At 32.5% G+C, this 27,420-nt stretch overlaps 1 protein-coding gene across 1 annotated transcript in view; it reads right to left on the minus strand.

The window, feature by feature from the left end:
* LOC145661915 (uncharacterized) overlaps window positions 1-27,420 on the minus strand; it is a 213,892-nt gene that overhangs the window by 183,588 nt on the left and 2,884 nt on the right. Inside the window, exons 4-5 of the mRNA XM_081727262.1 lie at window positions 17,510-17,545; window positions 5,865-5,900 (exon numbers count right to left, since the gene is read on the minus strand). Of these exons, the coding sequence (XP_081583388.1) occupies window positions 5,865-5,900; window positions 17,510-17,545 (72 nt within the window). The remainder of the gene's footprint in view (window positions 1-5,864; window positions 5,901-17,509; window positions 17,546-27,420) is intronic.

The raw sequence follows: 27,420 nt of genomic DNA on the forward strand, positions 1-27,420 counted from the left end.
GGATAACCACAAGGCACATTGTCTCCAGGAGGCTTAAGAACATTGATCTATTCTTGCCTTAAATAAGGTCACCCGTAGGTCTTGAGCTTCAAGGAAAAAAGTTGGTTTAGTCTGTGAACAGACTATATTTTGATGGTATATTGGCTAAGTAATGAGCTAATTTTAAAGACATTCACTATTATATTTTATAGTATTAAAATCTGGAATGTAAGATTTTAATATTTGTCTTTTAATTTTTGCACTATTTTGAAACGTAAAATAATGGTGCATAATTCTCTAAACAGTGTATATATAACAGTGTATTACAGTGTGTAATGAATGTAAACAGCGATTATGTTATTTAACTTTAGACCATTGAAAATTATCCGGTGCACTTTAGTGAACAAACAAATACTGAACGTTTCAGACTATAGCTCACTGTATAAATTCACATCAAAAATGCACTTATTCTACGAACAAAAGTTCGCTGCACTAAACGTTTGAAGAAATTGTATCTGTATAATATGTTGACATTCATTATACGTGCTTTTACGTCTCTAATTTGATACTTCGTGAAGGTGTCCATCCTAATATACCTTAAGACTCTGTCCCATTTAACACTTTGAGTGCTAATTCCGTATTTTTACGGAGTACCTGATCTTTTGTAGACTGTGGATTCCGTATTTATACGTGATTTGATTCAAAATGTATTTCAATGATTTTACTCCTTTATTATACGGAGTTAGCAGTTTTGAAATATCCCTTGGACTTCGTAGTTTGCAATTTCGTCAATAGATGGCGTGAAAATTCTAATTAATACCTTGTTACCGCTAGGGTTAAACAACCATATGCTTATTGTTTGACCGTCAAAATAGCGAGAAACAGCCTGTCGAACGATTGATTCAATACGCTTCAGTTTAAAAGTGGAATTGAGTGACAGTGATGGTATTTGTTTCAAGGAGAGTTATTGGACGATTGTGAGAATGATCCAGACTATGTAGGAACAGAAAAATCAGATAGATCAAATAAGTAACTTGAAATAATAATTCTCATATTCGCATTCATTTTCCTTGCACTATGTGTAAATGTTATTTGTGATTTGTAATAGTTTGTGGTTGGAATACAGAATATTTTATATATAAGAATAAAGAAAAAGTTATAAACTTTCAAACTGTGCATGTTATATTATTTTGTCTTTTCTAGATTTTGAGGTATAATTTTTTAAGAGGTTGTATAAAACAACATCCCAGCATTCTTGGCAAAGCCTGCACTTCAGAGCCCAGCACTCGAAAGTGGTATATATATATATATATATATATATATATATATATATATATAGAGAGAGAGAGAGAGAGAGAGAGAGAGAGAGAATTTGCCGAATTTGCCTAAGTTTTGGATTTGCACAATTTTGCATATTATTTTATTTTCTTCTTAACATCTTAAAGTAATATTTGAGTGCTACTTGATAGCCAAACAGTTTGTACGTTGTTTAGGTTTCCGTATCAACATTTATGAAGAATAAATGGATTTTAGAATGATACCAATGTTATAAACCCTTACAAGCGTTATTTGGGTACATATGTTTTCGATATTCTGGTAAGTTATATTACGTTCTCATGATACACTATTACATATTACTTTAGCTAAAGGTTGCTACTTTTCGTAAAAATAAACAATTTCTGAATAAGATATTTCCGCTCAAGATTTTGATGCCATTTATGATGGATTCTAATATAGCTGAAGAAATAATAATCTATATATTAAAGTGCTAGGTATATTTATATATATTTGTGGTCAAGAAAAGTTTATATGTTTGTGGCCAGTACTTTATACAATGATATCTCGGGAACTCCAAACTCTAGAAAGATGCCGTTTTCACTGATCGATTGCAAATTTTGTGTAGATTGTTCAATTTTACATGAATATTATAAAAATGACCGTTATTTCTTTAATATTTTTTTAGGGGTACACTGGAAGTATTGAAAATTTATATACAGAATTAGTATATCTCTCCGGCATTTGTTTCATGGCCAAATAATAATGAGAAACGAATGATAACTATTTCTCCAGACTGAGATGACTTTTATTGTTTCGAGTGTTTTGCCCAATGAACACCATATATCACTGACATTACAATTAATTGTGTGTGTGTGATGTATTTGCTTATTACGTACTGCATTCAAGAAGAAAGAAAACACTGATCATACATGAATTGGTAGGTTCAAATCTTGCAAACAGTGGGAGATATTGAAAAGAAATAATCGATAAAATCTCCCCTTTATAATAATACCCCTTGCCGATTTTTATCAAGACGTTTTTCACTTGTGTCTGTAAAGGAATATGTAGGCCTACAGATGTTGTGAGGAATGACAAGGAGATTCATGCTCATATGTGAATGATGGGCTGTGTAGAGGGCACAAGTTTAGCTAGTAGTTTTCTTTAAAAAAAAAATTGTGAAGTATAACTTTTCTTACAGAAAACAGTATCAGACAATTTAAAGAGCTCAAATTCTACTCTCATTTCAATATTAATGTTGGACATATTATGAAATTTAGTAATACGATTTTATAGTAAGGAGGTATTCACCTATATACTGTATAATACATAATGCGAAAAAAAAGTAGTTTGAAATTTTTAGTATTAGTGCTAGAGTCAACTAAATAATAACAACAGAAGACCTGAGACGAAATCAATGGTTTCAAGTGAGGATTAGTACTCTTCACCATGCTGTACCCTATTTGATAATATTGCACCCATTGGAAAAAAAATTGTATTTAAAAAAAATTGAGTGAAAATTTTTTTTCTACAACTTCTTTCGAATTTTATTACCAATCTCTACTTAATTTTGAATCAATAATATCTGTTTCTATCTTGAAGAAATTGAAATCAATACTATATGTGAACATGAAAGTCCTAAATTCATCCGAATTTTACCAAACTTCTTTGCTGCTTTGAAAAATGATATCAAAAAGTACCATTCAATTCACATATAGAACAATAGAAAGATGTTTAACAATTCATCATGCAGTGAGGGGAGCAATTTCCCTGATAAAAAATTAGTCGAAAAGAACGTTCTTACTAAACTGAAACCAAAGATATTTTTTTCTGAATTCTGATACTATATGTTACAAGTAAATCTAATTAAAGTGAGATTAGTTGCATATAAGGTGAAGTTGAACGTAATCAACCGTATTATCTTCCTCTATATCAAAATTTGATGCAAAGTTCTATTTTACTTACGAATTTGATTAACCATTAGAAGAATAGAAACAGAAAATTGTACCAAGTTCTATTCACATCTAAAACTCGAGGACTAACATTTATTTGTAACAACTTCATGCTAGGGCTCATTCGTGGCTAAGCGGTTAGCGTACGTGCCTTTGGCGTGGCGGACTTTGGTTTGATTCCCGGCGGGAGCTCATGTGGTTCGGATTTCACGTTAATCAGTTGGTCCACGTCTTATATAGCCTTGATAATGAACGGAACGCTAAACTCAAAATCAACTCAACTCAACTTCATGCAAAAAATAAGTTCAATGAAGCGTTTATTATGATATCCGCTTTTACTAGTTGTATTATTATTATTATTATTATTATTATTATTATTATTATTATTATTGAAACATTGACATAACTATAACATTTTCAAACGGAAACAGCAGTAAAAGTGTCTAGTAAGGCGACCCTTACTTAGCAAGATTTATTCTCCTTCTAATATTTTAAAATTGGACGTAACTTTAAAATTTTAAAAATTCAGTAAGAGACTATGGTAAGGCGATACTATACTGAATTTATTCTCATCACTAGTTACAAATCTTATTTTCCAGTTTTGCGATTTCAATAGAATTTGGCTTGTTTTCGCTTTATATATTTCTTGGTTGAACAAACCGATACTTTTTTTTCCTTTCTTTAATTTCAGTATGCCAGACCTGTACAAAAATTTGAATCTATGTATTTATGACATATAAATAATAGAAATAAGTGTTGGCATCCAATCCCTACTTTTACTCTGTGGTAATATATATATATATATATATATATATATATATATATATATATATATATATATATATATATATATATATATATATTACCACATATATATATATATATATATATATATTACCACAGAGTAAAAGTAGGGATTGGATGCCAACACTTATTTCTATTATTTATATGTCATAAATACATAGATTCAAATCTATCTATCTATCTATCTATCTATCTATCTATATATATATATATATATATATATATATATATATATATATATATATATATAGATAGATAGATAGATAGATAGATAGATATATAGATAGATAGATAGATAGATATCCGCCAAGATTTTTCCCGTTTACTTGTATTTAATTTCAATGCTTCCATTTTTTTCTTTTACGCAAAAAATAAATAAATAAATAAATAAATAATAAAGTAACAACTATACTGTAGATCTTGATATAAGGGATTGGATTAATTTATCAGAGTTAAAATATGTTATTGTCTGAGAGCTCTGCATACTAACCGCTTTGAGATTAAAGCTTAAAATGTTTATCAGGCTATAACCTTAGTACAGCTCAACAAATATGTAACTGATTTTGCTACATTAGTGCAAAAAGAAGTTATGGATGTGACAAACAGAAATGGAGCTGGTTCGAGATTAAGTAATGATATCGAAGGGGAAAAAATTGGAATTTTTAGGCTTTTTATTTTACTAGTACACTACGTTGTATATGTGTAGCTTAAGAGACCTAATCATTGCGAAATTAAAATACTACTAATTTTACAGTAATTATGTAATAGATATCTTCAAACAGATAAGGAATAATCGAAATTTGGAACAAGAGCGCGCTAGACAATATTATTTTACATGAGGTACCGTTATCACGTGTCACCTAGTAGCTTTCCATTTGCAGCTATTTATAAACGCGAAAATAAATGCCGATTCTATAAATGGTTGGAAATCGAAAGCACATAAGTGAATCGTAATAATGATATCTCATGTAAAATAATATTGTCTAGTGAGCTCCTGTTCCATTTTTCGTTTTTTTTATCTATTTGAGGATATCACATATGGTACTTGTACCGATTATGGTCCGGGTCCCTAATATGGCCCACCCACCATATCTCTGCAGATTTACGTTGGTGCTACTAGATGACAATATAAACTATGTCCTCTGAGCCGCGCAAATATGCTTACGCTTGTCATGAGGACATAGTTTATACTGTCATCTAGTAGCACCAACGTAAATCTGCAGAGATATTGTCTGTGGGCCATGTTAGGGACCCGGACCATAATCGGTACAAGTACCATAATTATTGTAAAATTAGCGGTATTTTAATTTAATCGAGATGGGTCCTCTTAAGGAGGTGAAGCTGATGAATAGGTTTTGAGCTGATTTATATAAAAGCCACAGTGCATGCACCGGGTTTTGTTTTTGCTCCGAAACGAAATTTGCTTTGTACACCTGCTATACATCTGGCATACATTAAATCCCCGTAATCTTTATAAAACCTCACAAAATGTCTTTTGGAAACAATAAATAAATAAAAAATAAAATAAAATAGTTATTCAAAACAAAAATTAGAATATAAGCAGAGATTTAGCACGAAAAAGCAAACAATATGATATCCTAAATCAGGACAAAAGTGACGGCAAGTGTAAGCGTTCCCTACATATTGACAAACATAATCTTCGTTTATCCATTGCTAACAACGAACCTTGTTTCGAATTCTACTTTGGTTTGGTTATAAAATATATTTTAACTGTCCCTGACTGAGTTAGCTGTAAGCATTTATTTATAATACCAGGATGATCATGTTGGAGTTAGAACTGCTACTGGGTTAGTTTCAAGACGGCAGTAATTTGGAAAACAAGCGTCCACCAACCGGAAAGCCCGGATAGCCGCGCACGCCCGTCTGACCCTGGAACAAAAAACACAAGCTTCACACTAGCCTATTCTAAGTTATAATGTCACATTAAAAAAAACACATGCCTATTATAAAACTACTCAACACATGCAAAAAAAAATAAATAAATAAAAATAAATTAAAAATCCCCCCTCCCCCAAGAACAAAACAATGCACTTAATAAAAATTAAATTGCTTTACTTTTATACATTAAGTTCACACACACACACTCTCTCTCTGTACTACGTATGTGTATTGTTACATTTGTGCAAAGAAAACTTTACATACTCTAAATACATTTTTTTCATCCGTAAGTGCAAGATAAGCTTCTATATACAATTTTAAAGCTAAAATGTGTGCTCGTAACAAACAAATACATTCATAGAAGTTATATACTGTTTTTCGTATTGATACGACACACACACACACACATGCAAAGAATTCTCCATTCCCACTTCTTAGTTACAAAATAGTATATCTACAATAGCTGATTATGGATTAATTAAATTTCAGTTTTGTCACAAAATATGTATGAAAAGTTAACTTTCTTTCGAGATATTTTTAGATAATGTTCTATTTTAAACAACTTTTGGTCAGCAACTTAAGTTTAATATTAGTAAGAAGCACTATGTTAATGCTACAATATACAGGGTGATTTTAAATTTAATGCTACTTTTAATTTAGATTCTAGAAACCAGCATCAGCTCTAGCTGGCGTGTAATACTGTTTACTACCTAGGTAATGTGAGGTTTACCATTTATAGTTTCAGATGTTGATCCAGTAAAAACCGGAAAGTGGCTGGTGTATACAGCGTAGAAGACAGAGCTAAGATTGCAGCCACGAATGAAGTTTGGAGGTCGGTGGTGCAAGTGCAAAGATGGTGGACGCTAGAGCGAGGTAGGAATATAACACTGAACCGTCATAATTGTGATTATTGGTCACATTTCGATCCAAATATAACGATTGAAAAAATACAATAGAAACCAAAGGTAACCGTCTGGTGTGGAATGACGTGTACCAGATCCATTGGTCCATACGTGCTATGCAGCACCATGAATGGTGAACGATACTTGGAGATCAGTGTTCGAATTGGAAAAAAGCAGTCGTGGTATGTTTTATTTCGATTTTCACTCGACATACCAGCTATCTAAATGTTGAAAAATAGTAAGGGTATGCTGCCTAGAAGATTGCATTTTTGTTTACATAATGACTGAAAACCACCGGAGAGCTTCTCTGTAGTTACAGGGGGAAAGGGGGCATGGATAGACTTTAATCCCTTGCCAACAACTTTCTGAAAAAGAAATAATCCCTTTATGTTATATTATAGAGAATTATACACGAAAATGTTCAAGAACCGAGTTTTTAAAATATATTGACAATTTCCTGCGGGAAAACTTCCGGATTTCCACTTGACTGAGAGGTATTCCAAACCCCCGGAAGATCCGCCACCCACAGCAAACAACTTGTAAATCCACCCATGCTCAAAACACGATATTTATGTGCATTAAGGCAAGAATAAACACACATACATAAGAAAGAACAATTCAATATGGCATAAAACATCGTATGTATGTTGTGATTTGAAGTTTATTCTTACTAAAATATAAATTAAGTGAAAATGTACGTACTAGAAACTCAAGGCTTTTAATTTTCCGCATTTTTTTAAATGTTAAGTTTCATAAAATTAAAAGAGGCCTATAAAATTTTGGAGAAGTCCCTTTATTTTACCATTGCATCAAAACTGTAGAAACACAGTACAAGATTTTAATGTAAGTTAATTATTTCTTTTGTAAATAATAAGAATAATAATGTGTTTAGTTTCTTGCAATAGTAACACGTTTTTTCATTAGCAAATGTTCTTCATTGAAGATTGATGGCAATGTTTGCGTTTATTTTGTGTTACTTATTAGGTTTTGAGCTTGTTTGTCTCAATGAAACACTACAACGACGAATAATCTCATATGGGTTACTAAGAAAATATCCATGCGGAAGCAAGATGATAAGAAAATTGTAAGATACTCATAATATAATTGTAATAGTAAGGATGAAGTTCCATTACTTGTTCCAACTCTGTATTAAAGTCTGTTCCCCTGTTCTATATGATTTATAGCCTTGGAACTAAAAGCTACAAATAAACATTTAAAAAAAAATACTGCTTTTGTAAACTAAGTTATTACAAATATTTCTGGTAGAGAAATAGGAAAATTTTGAACGCGTAGTTTTTCAACATATAAAAACTAATTTTTGAACTTCTTATTTATGGTAGTATATGAGTGCTCCTACAACAACAACATATGATTTTCACCACTCACCAGGGATGACTCTAAATTTGAACCTTGAATCTGTGGGTAACCTATATTGTTCCTGAAAGGATTTGTCGAGTAAGTTCGAAAACAAGTTTCAGCTCCTTGCCCGGAAGTGAGCCCACCCCTTCAGGGTTGGAAATATATAGAATAACTTGACCTATATGTCCTATATCAAAGTAATCTGCATGACTAGTAGATTAAGAATATAATATGCACTACCCAATTATATCCTACATTAATGAAGAAGAAACAAAAAGAATATGACTATTTTACTATAAATATCCTATATTAGGGATCTATATAGTTAATAAAGAATACCTATAATATCCATCACAACTAATGTGACTGATCGTTATGGCTAGCTATGATACATTCGGTGCACGTATTTCAATTTCTATATTTCCCTCGATTGCACCTGTATGCGTTGTCAGATGAGTACGTTCATTATATATTCGTCAATTGCTCATCTAGACGAGTTTGATAGGTCACACGGTACAAAAGCGTTCAATAGGTTTTGAGTTACTAATTAGGTGGAAAGTAGTCGTAGTGATGATTTCAGCTTATTTACTCGATCCGAACAGTTCTTTCTTTGTAGCTATATAAACCCGATTGGTCACTCTTCAGGGTTTAAGCTCTCTAGCCACGACATGGCCCAGATAGTGAGAGAGAAGAAGGCTCCGGCTGGATGTTGTTTGCCGGCAAGATCGTGCTCCCAGGATTCATTGTCTCACACTCACTCTATGGCTGATACTGAGGTTCACTAATAAAGGATATTTATAGTAAAATAATCATTTTCTGGGATTATTACCTCGATATAGGATATAACTGGGTATTGTATATTATATTCTTAATCTACTAGTCATGCGGAGTCCTTTGATATAAAGGTCAAGTTGTTCTATATGTTTCCAACTAGAAAGGGTTGGGTCACTTCCGGGCAAGGAATTGAAATCTGTTTTGGAACTTGTTCGTCAAACCCTTCTTAGGAAATATATAGGGTTATCCACAGATTCAAGGTTCAACTTTGGACTCATCCCTGGTTAGTCAAGGAACTGAATCTTGAAGACGTGAAACGAATATTTTAAAGAAAATTTACCCACGAATGCTCTAAAAACACACCAAAAAATACAGTCTGCTTTATGTTCTCTGATTTAAAGTTACATTTATCATGCAAATAAATAGCGTTACATTGTTTTCTTTTTAACATCACAGGATATGCAAAAATAAATGTAACTTGAAAAATAACACGTGCATACACTGAAATATCATAGTGCACCAAGTATAATTATTAGATTACTACGTAATATTAAGATAACAAATACATACGGTCTGTTCATATTCAATATGTATACAGCAAAAATTACTTTCACACGTTTTCTATTTTCATTTATCGCCCTAATGACTAGAATCTAGTAACTACTCAATATTAATACTTTAGTTATATGTATACACAAAGTAATTATCCCTCAGAGATTACAAACGTGAGTGATGGTAATGTATAAATTTAAAATAAGAGTATAATTGCATTAGTATTTCTGTACTATTAGCAATAAATTAGTAATGAAAATTATGGATATTTTAACATCTGATGAATTCTTTTGATTCACTAAATTATTTTAGAAATGTACAATATCTATATCTTGACATATATATATATATATATATATATATATATATATATATATATATATATATATATATATCAAAATAACGCCTTATAAATAAGCTTAAATTATAAAGCATATATAATTTATGAAATGAAACGTTCATTTATATATATATATTGAAATGGGAGTTTCGAGATTGTAATTCTGCAAATAATAAACGCGTTAAAATATCAAATAATACTTTCGATAATATGGATACTTTCAAATATCTAGAATCAATATTAACAGTCGAAAACAATATTCACGAAGAAATTAAATGTCAACTAAAAGCAGGTGTTAGTATAAAGTTCAAAATCTTTTGTCGTCGCAAATTCTGTCGAATAATTTGAAGCTTAAAATATATAAAACGATAACCATGCTTGTTGTGCTGTATGGTTGCGAAGCATGGTCGCTTACTCTGAGGGAAGAAAGTATTTGGGAACAAGATCCTAAGACGAATATTTGGACCCAAGAGGAGCGGGAATGGCGAAAACTTCATAACGAGAAGCTACATAATTATACGGTTTACCAAACATTGTTAGGGTCATCATGTCTAGGAGGCTCAGGTGCGCAGGTCATGTAGCCAAAATTTAAAAAAAAAAATAACTCTTTCAAAATTTTAACTGAAAACCTAATCGGAAAACGAAAAAGACCAAGGCGCAGATAGGAGGACAATATTAAGATGGATCTCGCAGAAATACGAATACAAAGTAGAAACTGAATCCAGTTGGCTAAGGATAGAAGTCAATGGAGAGCTTTTGTGAACACGGCATTGAACGTCCGGATTCCATAAGCCATACAGTCACTTAGTTACCTGTATGATAATATTGATAATGATTGTTATATGATATAATATATGATAATATTAACTGGCGACAGTGATGCGTGGCTAGTGAACGCTGTTTTTGTGCTTCCAACAAGTTATTATGTAATGTGAAAATATAATCATCTAAGTGGGTTTTGGTGAATGTGTTAAACACAGTAAGTACTGTAGATAATTGTTTTGTATGTAAACTGTGGTAAATCACAGATAAAATGCCTTATTCGTAAATTTTCCTCGCTGTGTATTAGGCTGTAATGTAAACACAGTATTGCAAACCCACATTAATCTGCAAGTTGGGCACAGACTATTGCGGTTTATTAGTTTCGATACATCGAATCACGATGAGTTCCTGCATTGAATGTAATAAGACTATTGTGAGCAAGAAACAGCTTCTAAATTACAGTGCTCGAACAGTTTGAAGTTGTGTCATCTTAAATGTGCTAAACTAGAAAAGGCGAATTTAGAATTCATGAAATCAGTGAAGCAACCCTGGCGTTGCAAATCGCGCGATACGACAAGACAAGCGATATTCTATTTGAATAACCTGTGAAGAAACGAAAACGACAACGAATCTTGTCCCTAACTATTTATTAATACAAATCATGAATTGACAAGAGAATAAAAAGAGCAATAGCTGTTTTTGAAATGTTCAATGAATTTTTTAACCCTTTAATTGGCAAGCAATGATAGCATTACCATTAAAATATTTAGTTTGCTTTTATGGTTAACCCATGTCTTCCTGATCATAATTTCGTAATTTTTAAAGTATTTTTGTACTTTGGTTACAAAATACAGGGTGTTTATTTCAAAGCAACATTGCCATAAAAATAGGTCGTATGTGTAGCTACTGAGCAGCATTGCCCTATTATGGTCAAATATCATAAGAATACTCTCAGTAATTACCAACAGTTTTCTTGAAATATTTTCGTACAGAGCAAGAAACCACAAATAAAAAAAATAAAAAAAGAACTTTCGCGGAACGTAGGAGATAAAGCTTCTACAATATTAAATTTGACTGTCTCCTGTTGACGAAGATTAGAAGTATCTAAAGAGGCGACCCGCAAATCATGTATATGAATATTGTATGAAAGCAATGATGCCAATTAAATGATCACTGAGGTTATAATTCGTGCGGATAACGCAATAGAATGCGATGTTGCTTAAGAGCAACACTGCCCAATAAAGGGTTAAAAAATATTTTGTAATACTTTACGAGTAACGATGTCTTTGACAGCTTTTCCTAAGAAGTTGAAGAAGCACTTGGAATTTAGAAACTTTAGAAATGACTTTGTTTATGATCCATCATCACAAGAGCCAAAGAAAAAAGAAAAAGGAAAGTTATTTCATTTTATGTGTGTTTCCCTTCACAAACATTAAATATTATTTGAAATGAGTTTGAGTGGTACACGGAATAGACACACAAACAATCGCTATTCAGACAAAGAGTGTTGGCGTCGAAGGTATATAAAGATGGCACAACATTATAGTCAAGCAGTCTAAAGAAGAGAGAGGAGGATATCTCCAGAAGTCCAAGCGAATATATAGAAATCTTGTAGACAATTCTAGATTTTAAAACGCTGTGAATATTATTTGCTAAAATATTGTTACTTACAGTACTTACGAATACTATTAAAAAAATCTCAAAAAAGTATTAAGGCGGTGGTGCTGTGTTGTATTTCTTCGAACACTGTAATAATATTATGCCAATATTTCCAACACTTATTAATCTCTTAGTTGAAGTATTAGAAATGTGAAAAATATGTATATTTTCAATTTTCTGCTGATTTTTTTAATTATTAAAAACAACTTGGACTTTTCTGCTGTTGCTGTATTTAAATTGTTTCGAATTCTTTATACTGTATATTCCTTTAACTTAGAGAATATGTTTCTCCTTATAATGCCGATAATTTTCTTTGCATTCCTATGTAGCCTTGTATATTATAAAACTCATTTCTTTATCTTATGAATGTGACTGGATCTATCGAAAGCACACGACCCTATTTGGATGGTTATATATATGGAAGAAAATGTGATAGAAGATACAGAAAATGAAGAAGGAGAAGAAAAAGATATCAGCTAATAGACGATTAAAGCGATACTCTATAAAGTACCTCAATTACTACTTTGTTCTAAATACTTTCAAAGTACTACAAAGCTTTGAGCCCAACATTTCGTTATACGTTAAGATACTTTGAAAATTCACGAAGACCTCTTAAGTCTTCATCCCGGCGAAATTAAAATACCGCTAATTTTACAGTAATTAAGTGATATCTTCAAATAGATAAAAGATAATTGAAATATGGAACAAGAGCGCCCTAGACAATATTATTTTGCGTGAGGTACCGTTATCACAAGTCACTATCACTAGTGGCTTTCCGTTTTCAGCTGTTTAGAAACGCGATAGTAAATGCCGATTTTTAAAATGGCTGGAAATCGAAAGCAGATAAGTGAGTCGTGATAACGGTTTCTCATGTTAAATAATATTGTCTATGACGCACTTGCTCCACATTTCGATTATCTTTTATCTATTTGAAAATATCACATAATTACAGTAAAATTAGCGGTATTTTAATTTCGCCGGGATGAAGACTCTTATGGTGACCATAATTTGAAGAGATTATATACAAAGCCAAAGAATTATTTTTAGCATTATTATTACTTTTTTCATTGAAGTTTCGTACATCAGACATTATCTACATTATACAAATTTTCATACAAAAGTTAACATTTCGTAGAAAATGGTGTAATTCGTCCAAAGTTCTAATATGCATTCTGTTGATCTCAGATGAATAGTTTCTCTTTAATAAAAGAAGAGGTTTTCACTGAATTCGTTCATGGAAAAAGTATTACACAAAATTTTGAAGATCCATTTGTTAAGCAAAGGTTTGAGAAACGTATTCTAAAGCAAGAAATTTGTTTGTTTCATTTATCCTTAGGCGAGAGGTTTTGCCCAAAATGACACTGTCCTTCGTAAAATGGAAATGGAACTTCTCATCTGTCCATTTTATTATATCCTTATGTCATAATTACATGCTAAAATCTATTCTTAAGAGCCTGACATACTAAGAATAATACAAAATTTACCATTTTTCTTTTGCTTGTTTTCCAAAAGTGAAAGGAGATAATGAAATGCACCTTAACGCAATCATAGATAATGTTATTATACAACAGAAAATATGAACCTTAAGAATTTTCAGTGTTGCCATCCATAGAAATTACAGTGTTGCCAGAATAACATTTCAGTCAAAATCTAAGTTAAGGCAGCGACTAGAAGAACGAACTAAACTGCGTTTGATTGCGTATCATGTTGTCTTGGAATCCTATGAACTACTTTTTAAATAATAATTGAATTTAATTTGCAATAAACAAAATAGTTTTAACATACAGTTATTAAAATTAAATAACAATGTTATTTAAAAAGTAATTCAGAGGATTCTAAAACAACATGATGCGTAATCAAATGCAGTTGAGTTCGTTCCTGTCTCTGCCTTAATTTAGATTTTGGGGGAAATGTTATTCTGGTAACACTGTAATTTCTATGGATTGGAACACTGAAAATTCTTCAAGTTCATATTTTGAGTTGTAGAATAACATTACATATGATCGTGGTAAATTGCATTTCATCATTATCTCTTTTCACTTAGAAAAACAAGCAAAAGAAAAATGGTATTTTTTGTATTTTTTTAGTGTTAGAAACTTAGTATAATGCACCTTAAAATACAACCAACCTATATAATTACTTCTATTGATTTTTGTATGTGTGTACTTAAAATAATTGAAAGTAGGTTACTATGATGATGTGCAGATTTACTTAGCGCAGCCATTTTTTTTAAAAAAAAATATGTATAAAATTCATGACATGGTTATGAAATGCACATTTGTTTAGGCAACAAATTGCGACGAGCGAAATATATAAAAGTGAAATTGAAAAATGTATAAAAGTTATTTGAAATATTTGTTGCCTGATATGCATATCATACATACATAGACACTTAAATAACAAATGAAATACTACAAAAAATGGAAGAGCAACTTTGCAAGGAGAATTCTGAAACCGTGTTGCCAGAAATATCACTGCAAATGTTGTAGTATTAAAAGATCCAAAACAGGAAGAAAGAAATTTAGCTCTCCTTAACAATGTTTTTGATTTGTATATAAGCACTCGGAAACATGAATTGTAGTAAATTCTGGATTGTTCAAATACTTAAATATATTCAATACAACAGGTTAAAGCGTTTCTAGAATTTCACCAGATAATATAAACGTATTCGGTTAAAAGTGAGTTAACGTGGCTCCGTATTTTTCAACTTTTTGGGGTTTAAAATGTAGATTTCGATGAGCTGTGTCAAATGGCACCGCCTTTGATTTCTGAAATCGACTACTTCAAGGTCAAATTAGGGGTCAAAAATAAAAAAAGTGGGACCATTTGGGTAAGGCGGACCAGTGACCAACTAGAACGAAATGGATGTCATTCGATCTAAATTCACACGTACATGAATATTTGATATGCCATTTTCCCGAAAATTCTATTCTGACCCCGAAAATTAACGAAAACCCGGGATTTTGAGCAATGCAGACCAGTTGCCGATCATTCACTTCGTATCCACATGTACATAAATAATTGATTTGCCACTTCTCAGAAAATTCAATTTTTATCCGGAAATTTAACGAAATTCCAAGATCCAAAATTCCATATTTTCGTTAATTTCCGCGATAAAAATAGAATTTTCGGGAAAATGGCGTATCAATTATTCATGTACGTGTGAATACGAACCGAATAACAACCATTTTATCCTAGTCGGTCACTGGTCCACATTACCCAAATGGTCCCACTTTTTTGCTTTTTGATCCCTAATTTGACTTTGAAGCGATCGGTTTCAGAAATCAAAAGTGGTGCCATTGCACAATGCTCATCGAAATCTACATTTTAAATTCAAGAAGGTTGAAAAATATGAGGCCACGTTAACTCTCTTTTAACCACGTATTCAATATGCAAAATATAAAATCGTTAATACATATTATACTACAGTTTCCTTGATCAAACTGAAATCATTGATAGAAAATATGCAGTAGATTATTTAGCTTTAATTTCAACTTGGTTTCTGAATGCTTATTAAATCTGAAGAAAGATGAAAGAATTGACATTGGTCGAAAGTGCTTCATATAATAAAAAGAAACAATGACAGACAAGTTTAAAATATTACAGATTGGAAATTTTGTGATTGTTCTTCTAAAAATTAACTAACACGTTAAACAGTGGTGCCCACCCCCCCTTATGTCTATGACGCACCCCCCCAATTGTCTATCCGTAGGTGTTCTTCCATGAAAAAAATCTTCTTTTCGATTAATTTTATCCCCCCTCATCGAACATATTTATATATATTTTAACCCCCCCAAATATTTCAATGACGCAGTTTGCGTCATAGCCCCCCCTTGTGGGCACCCCTGCGTTAAATGGGTGCTCATTGGCATTGCCTTACAAGGTACATACGTGTAAAATTGATTCAAATGCGAAGTTCTTACCACCCTAATGTGTATTGTACTAATTGTAGCGGCCCATACCGGTAATTTGCATATTTATGGGACTTCATATATTTGGAATTCAATCATACACTACTATAACGCTCGGACACAAAATTGCTTTTATTTTCTTTAGATGTAACTGGACATAAATGTGGACATGTGCAAAACAAATTGGATCAAGTACTGCTTCTCTGACACATACCTAGGTACTACCCATCCCGGCTGCCATCTTGGATCTACCCTATTGGATTCAATTTTCGGTTTTTCAAATGGAAATAGGTGCAAGTGATGCATCTAATTCATGTGCAACTTTCTAAGAAATTCATTGGAGTAGTGAATTTTACCGTAACTTGTACCACTTGGAAGGTATTACATGTTAAATCCCTCCAGCCACTTTGCGAAAGACATTGCAGAGTAATATCAGTTACGCTTACGTTTTTAATGTTGACAAATCAAAACAATTTCTAACTGGGAAAATAATGTAGGTATAAACAAACCCTTTACACCATTGGTGTCATAATCTTATTACATTTCTGTGAGTAATTGTTATTACCTCCATGTTATACTATAACAAGGAAGTATTGTATTACGGTCAAAACGCCTAATGTAAGTCCAGATACGACCAGATTTCGATGAAGACCTACCATTTCCGTATTGATGTCTATGTATGTGTCTGTATGTGTGTACGTTCAGAGAATATTTCGTCAACGACAAATCACGTAAAAAATTACATAACACACGGGGCTCGGCACAACTTTCTATTTGGTTCAATATTTGCGAAGTGCCTTACATTTACCATGCAATACCTCGCAAATGGTATAAGCTACGGTAAAATTCATTACATCGACGAATTTCTGAGAACATTGTACCTGTGTTTGATGTATCAGTTGCACCTATACCCATATGAAACATCAGAGTTGAATCCAATATAGCGGATCCAAGATGGCGGCCGGGGTGGGTAATATGTGTCAGAGAAACAGTACTTCATCCAATTTGTTTTACATATGCCCACATTCATGTCCTGTTACACCTAAAGAAACTAAAAGCAATTTTGTGTCCGGGCGTTATAGTAGTGTGTGATAGAATTTCCAATATATGAAGGCCCATAAATACGCAAATTACCGTAATTGGCCGCTAAAATTAATAAATACACGTTGAGTCGCGGAGAACTTTGCATTGAATTAATTTTACATGAATCCCGAGGGGACACTTCGCGAATGTACCTTGTTAGTAAAAGTGTGTATGGTAGCTTGTCTAAAGTAAACCTGCACAAAGAATATACAAAAGAGGAACAAACGTGAATCAAAACACAAGTCTTTAATTCCTTACCAGAAATCCTCTTTCACCCTTCTGTCCTTTTAGACCCTGGAAAACAGCACATATGCGTCTAGAATTGTAAACATTAATGAAGAAGAAGAGGAAGTGAAAAGCACTGATCTAGAAAACATCTGGAAAATCTACTTAAAATATACATTTTACACTTATTAAGACTCTATTTCACAAATACAATGATTAATTTAATAGTTTTGCGCTACCAATTACGTTTTCAATAAATAAATAAATAAATAAATAAATAAATAAATATGGAAATAGCTGATATTGTAGAATATTTGGAAGCGGTTCTAATTTTGTTGTTCTTTGTTTTACTACAATAGCAAATATTGATATGCATCTCTAGTAAATAATAATTCTATATTAATGTGTTTAACTAGTGTTAAATTACAACTCTAAATTTAATCTACCGTTTTTAAGGTAATAATGTTCATTTTAGAGACGCATATCAAACACCACCAAGATCATGAGATGCATAAAACATACGTATTATTGTGATTTGATATTAAATACAGCGAACAAAACACGAATTTGCTATTTGGAAGTGGAAATGAGTTTTATCTATGATATTCAAGGTTTAACATCGGGCACTTTTAAGAAGCCCCATCGCGGCGAAATTAAAATACTACAGTAATTATGTGATATTTTACACGCTTTACAGTAATTATGTGATATCTTCAAATAGATAAAAGATTATCGACAAGAGCTCCCTAGACAACGTTATTTTTATGAAATACCGTTATCACGACTCACTTATCTGATTTCGATTTCCAGCCATTTAGAAAATCGGCATTTATTTTCGTGTTTATGAATGGCTGCAAACGGAAAACTACTAAGTGACTCGTGATCTCTACCTTAAGCAAAATAATATTGTCTAGCGCACTCTTGTTCCACATTTCGATTATCTTTTATCTATTTAAAAATATCACATAATTACTGTAAAATTAGCGGTATTTTAATTTCGCAGTGATTAGACCTCTTTTTCTTATTTTAAAAATAATTTTATTGCCAGTAAATAATTTTACGGACGGATAAAGATGCGCAATTGCAGAAGCTTTTAAGCTAATTAGATCGGACATGTTTCTATCAGAGATAAACAAATGCGTGTTATGTAAGTGGTGGTTATCATTATTTTACTGCTATTTTAGTAATGAACCATTGATTACAAGCTTTAAGGAGTAAATAAAGATATTTAATTTGTATTTACGCTTTACAAATATTTTGACTAATAGTTATGTTATGTAAGTGCTGGTTGTCATTATTTTACTGCTATTTTAGTAATGAACCATTGATTACAAACTTTAAGGAGTAAGTAAAGATAGTTAATTGGTATTTACCTTCATAAACATTTCTAAATAAAAATTGAAGAAGGATATCCTTTGGGCAATGCTGACAAATGTCAAGAAGAGTCAGAGGCACTTTCTCCGCGTAGCAAACAAGTAACTTCCTATAGTTATTTCACCAATATCTCCTATTACTCATTAGTTCCTCGTGGGTTAATAAGCCATAATTGTATGAGCATTTTGGCGATTTATTCGCACGAGAAATGAAGAACTTACAACACAAGAATGTTGAGTTCGGCGCAGGCCCGTAGCCAGCCCAAAAATGTAGGGGGGGCCCAGCTGAAGTTAGGGGGGGCCCGATCCAACCATATGATAGTTCATCACCATATTATAGTTCTTTTGCAAGTCTACTGTAAAACTTTTAGGGAGCCAGCGAAAATTTAGGACGGGCCCGGCCCCCCCCAGACCCCCCTGGATACGGGCCTGGTTCGGCGATGAAAGCATGAATCAAATTTCGCGGATACTCTTTTCATGTCCAAATTCTCGTTCAAAATTGAATGTACCGATCCGATGCTTACCCCTATATCGTTCGCAATTTCTTACACTGTGATACGATGGCCCTACAAGACCGATAAGGGACTACAAAATTTTTGAACGGCCCTAAATCGACTTTTCCTATTTTCTATGGAATAAGCACATCATACTGAGTTAAGTGATAGTTTGGGTTTGGCTACACTATATTTAGTTCTCCAAGGCCTACAATAAAATTTTGGTTCAAATATATTGGATCTTTTGATCCGAAAAGACAAATTAACTTTGGCAAACAGAAAGTTTACAGGAGATATCCACAAATATCACTATAAATTCCGCAGAAATAAGTCTTCCACTTGATCAACTTTTCGACACTAACCGGTGTCTGTAGCTTTTGAAGGAGATAAAGAATAAAAGCTTTGGTATGATCTTATTGCCAATATTAAGAGTGGTCAACGATCTTAATATATAAACTCAATTGAATAATTGCTTTCGGATTGCCTTATTAATTTACCCTGTTTATACCATCTCAATGCAGAAAAAAATGTACAGAATATCTTTAAGCAGGCCCGTAGCCAGCCCAAAAATTTAGGGGGGGCGGTAGAAGTTAGGGGGGGCCGACCCAATCATATTATACTTCATCACCATATTATAGTTCATTTGCAAGCCTACCGTGAAACTTTTAAGGGCCAGCCAAACTTTAGGGGGGGCCCGGCCCCCCTAGCCCCCTAGTGGATACGGGCCTGTCTTTAAGGATGTTATCATTGATATTATTATTATTATTATTATTATTATTATTATTATTATTATTATTATTGATAATCATTTAATTAATATTTTGCGGAATCTATATATTTCTAACCATTTTTTAAAAAGAAAATTGAACCCTCTCCAATACTACCACTGAAATATAATTTAACACCAGAAATTTTTAACCAATTTAGAAGATAAAAAATATCTGTAGTCATAGTTACTTCGCGATGACGAAAATATTCGTATTTTTAACAATAAATTAATAGTTTATTCCACTTCCAAAGCAGATATTAGAGTTTCAATTTTCATTACCTTTGCAATGTATACAAGGAAAGTATTTGTAAAATTTACTAGTGTATTCCACTTCCAAAAAATTAATTAACTTTCTTAAATTTTCTATAACTTTAAATATTATATACTTAGTAGTATATGTGACACTGTAAAGCAGATGTGTAATAGTGAACCAAAAACAACACACTGTTTGCTTCACAAGAAACTCGACTGATAATTTATACTTATAAGGAAAACAAAAGTGTCAATTATTTTAAGTATCTTATCATATATATTTCTTCTGTAAAAATTAAAAATGTCCTATTTTTAAGAGTAACATTTCTTTTTCAAATTAGTATTAACAAAGGAAACTGTATGACAAGTAGGTACGATAACTTGCTGATTCAGTAAGAGTTATTTTATGACAAATCTCTTTCAAACTCCACCAATATTTAGCAAGAAATTTAAGAATTTCCATAAATGAAAACATTTTTATACTTTTAGCTATTTTGCTGTACAGTCCTTTTAAAAATAGATTTAAAATAAATTACCAATATATTGTTTTGTTTATATATCTATATTATCTATCTTTCTATCTATATCTATATCTATATATACCGGTATATATAGGGTGTTTCAAAACAACATCGACAACGTTTGGGAGGTGATTCCTGACACCAAGATAAGACAAAAAGTGTAGACCAACCTGGGTGCACAAATGCTTCCTTTCGGAGTTATAGGCTCCCAAAAACATGAAAAAATTAACTTTAAAGGCCCACAGTTTCAATACTATGGGACCTACTAGTCGGGTCAAGACTTCACTTAGGAACTAATATTTGCGCTATCCAAAAATACATGTTTCAGAATCCTGGGGTACTCACGCAACAATTTTTGTAGAGGTAGTTTGGTTACAGGCATATAACTTGAAGTACTCACCAACTATTTCTGTAAAAATTGTTGCGGAAGTACTACAGGATTCTGAAACATGGATATTTGGATAGAGCACGTAGTAGTTCCTAAGTTGTCTTGACCCGACTACGATAGGTCCCATAGTTTTGGAGCTATGGACCTTTAAAATTCATTTTTTCAAGTTTTCGTCAGCCTTTAACTCCGAAAGGAAGCATTTGTGCACCCAAGTTGGTCTATACTTTTTGTCTTATCTTGGTGCAAGGAAACACATCCCAAACGTTGTCGGTGTTGTTTTGAAACACCCTGTATATATATATATATATACACAATATATAGAAATATATATACAATAAACATGCCTTTCAGTATGAAAATATTGTCAGAAGCACGACAGAAACATTTCAGATTGTTTAACTTTCTATTCAAAGTAATGTAAAACTATTAAACAGTAATGTTTCTTAATTGCAAAACGTAGTTAGACATTTGGAATTCCTTGAAGATACGAGTACTTACAAAATTGTAGCTGCTGATTGGCAGAAAAAAACAAAGGTGTTGTGCAAAGAGATTTGAGGATGTGAATCCACACAATGAAATATATTTTTAGAAACAGCCAGGTATCTTCAAATCCAATGAGAAACTTTCTAACATCTTAGATAATATATACATTATTCAGAAGAGTAATCGCAATGTTTCTAACTTGTTTTCGTTTTCAAGACGATAGACATATCGGAAAGCGTTAAATCAATACTTTTTTTTTTTTTTTTACAATTTTATTTGTTATAAGTTTAATTTTAGCACATTTTTTATTACTTTATTGTGTTATTCAACACTTAAATTTAATACCGGTACTTAGTGTGAAACAAGACATTATTATATAATCCTTGAAAAACTTATCCAGAAGATTTGGTTCATTAATATAATTTATAACAATAATTATTTGTAAAAGTTTAAATGAATGATGAGAAATGAATGAAATGGTGGAATGAAGAAAGTGAAAGGAAACAGGAGAGCCCCGAGAAAACCCACGCGCACGGTGTTTGTCCACCACAAAGTTCACCTGGCGCGAGATGGGATCGAACCAAGGACTCATTGCACCAGAGGTGAATGCTATACCACTAAGCCACCGCGGTCCGATATGATGAATGCGTAATGTTTGTTTTGAACATTATGTTTGAAATAATTATACGAAATTACAAAAAATAATTGTATACTCTGGGGTCGATACTACTTAAGGCGATAAAGATATTCCCCGTGTAATCAAGATCAATAAACTCTTGTGTACATATTTTGCCACCTGTGTGAAGACTTGAGCAATGTTTCTCCTCGTGCTTTTCTGAAAATTTGCAATAATGTTTTGCGTGACATATCTTTTGTTCATCGTTATACACGCATTGTAAACTAGTAGTAATTTAACGTGATCTATTTGAAAAGAAACAAGTTTCTACCAAGTTAGAAACCCTTCTGATTAACGACGCTGGTGATAACATTTATGGATAACTTGGGCAGCATGTCCTATGTCAATACCAGCACTCTTTATTGATTATTTACATGCATTTAATCAGTGGTGTTATTCTAATTTTTTAACAACCGGTTCTGTATGTATATATCGTGCGAGAGAGAGAGAGAGAACTATCTTAGGAAACAAACCTACAAGATAGACAAAAGCAGTTTTTTTTTTTTTTACCGGATACCACAAGTGACAAGTAGAGACCTACACAACATCCTAATACAAAGCAGTGTGCCGAATTTAGGTAGCACTGCGAAAATCTTGGAAACGAATTATCCAAGATAGTTGGTTGTCAAAAAGTATTCGAAAAGTCTTAATCCAGCAATGGATCGACAATTGTTGATAATGGTATGTATGCTTTTCAAATATAAATATTCCTCAGCACTGCACTCATATGATCCCAGTTCTTATTCTTAATATCTAAGCATTTGAGGTTAAGAAATAAACGTCTGTACTTTGTTCTGAGAGATCATATGTTTAACCCTGTAGCTGTAAGAATTTCTAAAAAACAAAGATAGTTAAACTAAAATTTACTGTTCCTGGGTATAACTGGATAAAATTTACTGTTATGTCTGGGTATAACAAATAGTTCGGCGAAGTCGAAATATTTTGACACCCGGTTCTAACGAACCAGTGCCAACCGAATGAATAGCACCACTGGATTTAAGTATATTTGGATTTTTCTTTTTAAAAAAATGTTTGAATCCACAATACTCAAATCTTTATTTCAGAGTACTTTTTTATTTCTGCCTATGAGCAACCACAAATTTGTAAATAGTCTACCTTCCCTACATTTTCTTGTAAGACTTTATTTTGCCATGAATTTTTATTTCCCAAGTATTATGAGATTATAATTTAAGTTTCTTTTAAATATAATGGATAAATGATCAGAGACTGTCCTCTATCAGCAATAATGCAATAATAAGTTCACGCACGATCACCTTCTTTCTTGAAAAAAAAAAAAATCTCTTTTCTGGCTAAACGGCCAGAGTTTTCGCCTATAGGGACCTAACACCGATTCCTAGTAATAACATACGAGGTCTTCCGGATTCTACGTGATCTGCAGATCAACATCATGATACAGCTTCGATGTCAAATTCTCTAGTGTAGAAAAGTGTACTAACTTATATACCACAGCTGAACAAGTCTGGTCTAAATTAAAATCGCGTTTTATGGCCAATAAAAGGGGATATCATTCCTTATAAAAGCATGATACATATAAGAGTAGGGCTAGATGCATTTTATGTCAAAATAGACGAAACAGCCAGCAATATACTATATAAATCTTCCATTCTACTCATAATCTACTAAATACAGCCGTCTATATGCTGCTCTTATATTTCATTTCAAAATACAGGGTGTCCCACATAAAACCAGTACGCTTCACGCACGAGATTGATGTAACACTTTAACAGCAACAATGAACTAACTGACAACGAACAGATAACATGAACGTTAAACAGTTATCTGTTTATAAGAGAAGCTGCAAGTGGTGGCCATGGGCATTCAGGCATCGCTGACCTCGTTTGATTACGTTACCAGCAATGCCCTGTAATTCTGTGGGCGTGATATTGTTAATTTCTCTAGTAATGTTCATTCTTTTATCTGATATGAAGTAAGGGAACGGGCCTAAGTAACGGTTAGCAATTGATGTTAGCATCCAATTACAATAATGAACTTTTTTTCCCTGATCTTCACGTTTCAACTCTTGCATTACACTTACACAATAGACTTTTAATCTCATATCTTTTAGTACACGATGACGCGTTATGCGAGATACTCCAAACTGCTGCGATAACCTCCTTAGGAACTTGCGGGGGCTTCTCGTAATGTCCGTGCGAATTCTGTCCATAGTTTCATGGGTCCTCACTGTCGGTCGCTTATTCCTCTGCACATTCTGAACGGATCCTACAGCCATCCATTTCCGATACAGGTCTTGAATACTGCTGGTCGGAGGACTTCCCTATTAGGATACTTCGCTTGAAACATTTCTTTACATTTCTTGATGAAGCCTGTCTTTAAGTAGCCTAATATTCCACAATATTCAATTCACTGTTCAATTCCGATAAAATGCAGTGTGAGCAAGTTTCGAGACAGTGTTGTCTCCCCACAAGCAATTTAACTAGAGATGATTAACCGGTATGTGAGGCGTACCGGTTTTATGTGGGACACCCTGTATATTATTCTGCTCTTGAATTCAAATTCCCTTCACCTTCGCGGCTTAAGTTTTTTTTTTCTTTTTAAATGGATCCTAAATATGCTTTTCAGTTTTAATTCTAAGAAATTCTGTTTCGATTCTGTTACTATAAAATGGCCATTATTCTTTTGCATGTTTTGAGGGATATCCTCTTTAGACATTAATAGTCAGCTTCAATGACTAAATGATCTCGACGATTATTTAACAAGAATTGTAATAAATTGGAAATTGTTGCACTATTACAATTAGCGATAGCGTATATTAGAAAAATAGTATATCATTCATTCAATGATCTTCAATAGTATTTAATGAGGAGATAAATTTGACGATCGTTGATGTATTGAGTATAAATATTACAGACAAAATGAAACCACAAATTGTGTGATCACGTTACATTTAGAATATATTTTTATGTACCTTAAACAGAATACTTTTTTTTCCTATATGTTACCAATCACTCCTTTAATTTCATGAGACGAAAGTAGTTGAAAATTTTGAAAATGCAAACTGGATACAATTTAGAGGATTCAGTTTTCAAATTTTACCTAAATAAAAAATACTGTAAATAAAGTGTATCAATAAAGAAAAGGCTAAATTTGTTTAAAAAATATGATCAATTAGACTAATCTAATGTAATGTAATTGACGTGCAAAGACATTTTAATTTCTTAAAGCGTTTTGCTTACCTCGCTGTTATTTCTCTCAATTCGTCGACAGCTTTCAATACTCAAGAGCATTATCTTCAGTAAAGTGTGAAGATGAAGGAGCACGGCTGTTATTGAGAATATGTAATTGAATACACCTAATAAAGCTGAATGGGTAATTTTGAAGAAGAAGTAACCTTTGTTGAATTGATTTTATTCGTGTGTTCCCGTCATGTAAGGCAGTGTTGCCAGAGTACAATTTTATTCTTGTAATCAACTTTTGTTGTTAATTAGTAATCAATTTATTTGATCTGAGATACTAACGGTTGAATTTTAAACATTAGTTTGATGATTTTTGTTTTGCATGAAAATTTTTGTTTGTATATCTGATTATGATGCTACGTTTTTAGTTTAAGTTGTCCTGGTCCAAATTTTAGGTTAAGTTTATTTGCAAGAAATAAAATGATATGTTTCAAAAACAGTTTTTTTTTTTTTTTTTCAATTTGTGTTTCCATATTATGTTAAACCTTTACTTTCTCAGGGGCTCTAAGGCCCTATTCCGTTTGCCATAAAGACCAGAATGTGTAACGTGATCAGGTCAAAAGTCAGTGCTAAATCGAGTCTGGTGATTCCAAATCCAGATGTGAGATATTTCATGCACGTTACCTCCGTGTGTGTCGCCCTGGGTAATTCGCAGAGGATGCATATAATTTATCATTATTATTGATTTTACTCAAACAACTCCACTTTTGACAATGTTCTATCCATATTTACCTTACGTGCAATGCTATACATCGTTTTTAAGCTCTTCATTATGTCTTTACAATAAGTTCTCAATTAGCCATCTCCTTTTTATAGTTTTTGAAATTGTGGACGACATTTTTTTCATTGATTTTGCATTTACCTTAATGTTCATGTTTCGTCTTTTTTTTTTTTTTTGCCGAAATTCCATATTAGAACAATTTGCTTTTAGAACACAGAATTTACATAGTGTCTTCTACATTTGAGCTAAATTTCAGCTACCTCTCCCAAAGTGTGTTCACATCATTGCAGCCGGATGGGCTCCTTAACTGCATACTACTCTATTTTATCCTGGCTTAACGAAACTAAAGCTATTCTTATTAGTTATATATATATATACACATTAGTTTAAAGTAACACAATTGTGCCCTATAGGCTCACGGGGACGGATGATTCATAAAAGCAAATTATTGTGAAATTAATTTTTTGTGCTCTGCCATCCGGGGTCGAACCCGTACAGTTCAGATAGGGATGGCTCCACTATACTGAATTCTTCTCTACTACTCTCTTCTATCTCGTTACATTCTACTCTGCTTTGTTTAACTTCACTCCAATTTATTGTATCTATGCTATGCCACTCTACTCTCGTTTAATGGAAACTGAAGCCATTTCTTCATTTCTTTCCCGGATCATTTTCAAAAAATAAATAAATAAATAAAAATAAAATAAAATAAAAAATAAAAGTTTGAATACAGCAGTATTCTCATAAAGTCATTGACATATCAAATATATTTCTCATCTTGTAATACATATTTTAAACCTTTGAACCTGTATACAGGAGAACAATTCTATCTCAGCTATTTGTTTCGACCAATGTCATACAGAAGAATACCGTGAACCGTGAACCGTGTTCTCAATAATATTTTCATACTTGAAGGCATGTAAATAATAAACCCATTAGCGTATGCAGTCAGAAAGACACATCAACACTTGAAAAGAATAAAAGATTCAATTACGCCTTAACATTGCTTATTAATATTTCTTTTTAAGAAGAGCAAATGATCTCTCTTATTT

The sequence above is a fragment of the Thermobia domestica genome, chromosome 10 (assembly GCF_964235325.1).
Source record: "Thermobia domestica chromosome 10, izTheDome1.hap1.1, whole genome shotgun sequence".
Lineage (NCBI taxonomy): Eukaryota > Metazoa > Arthropoda > Insecta > Zygentoma > Lepismatidae > Thermobia > Thermobia domestica.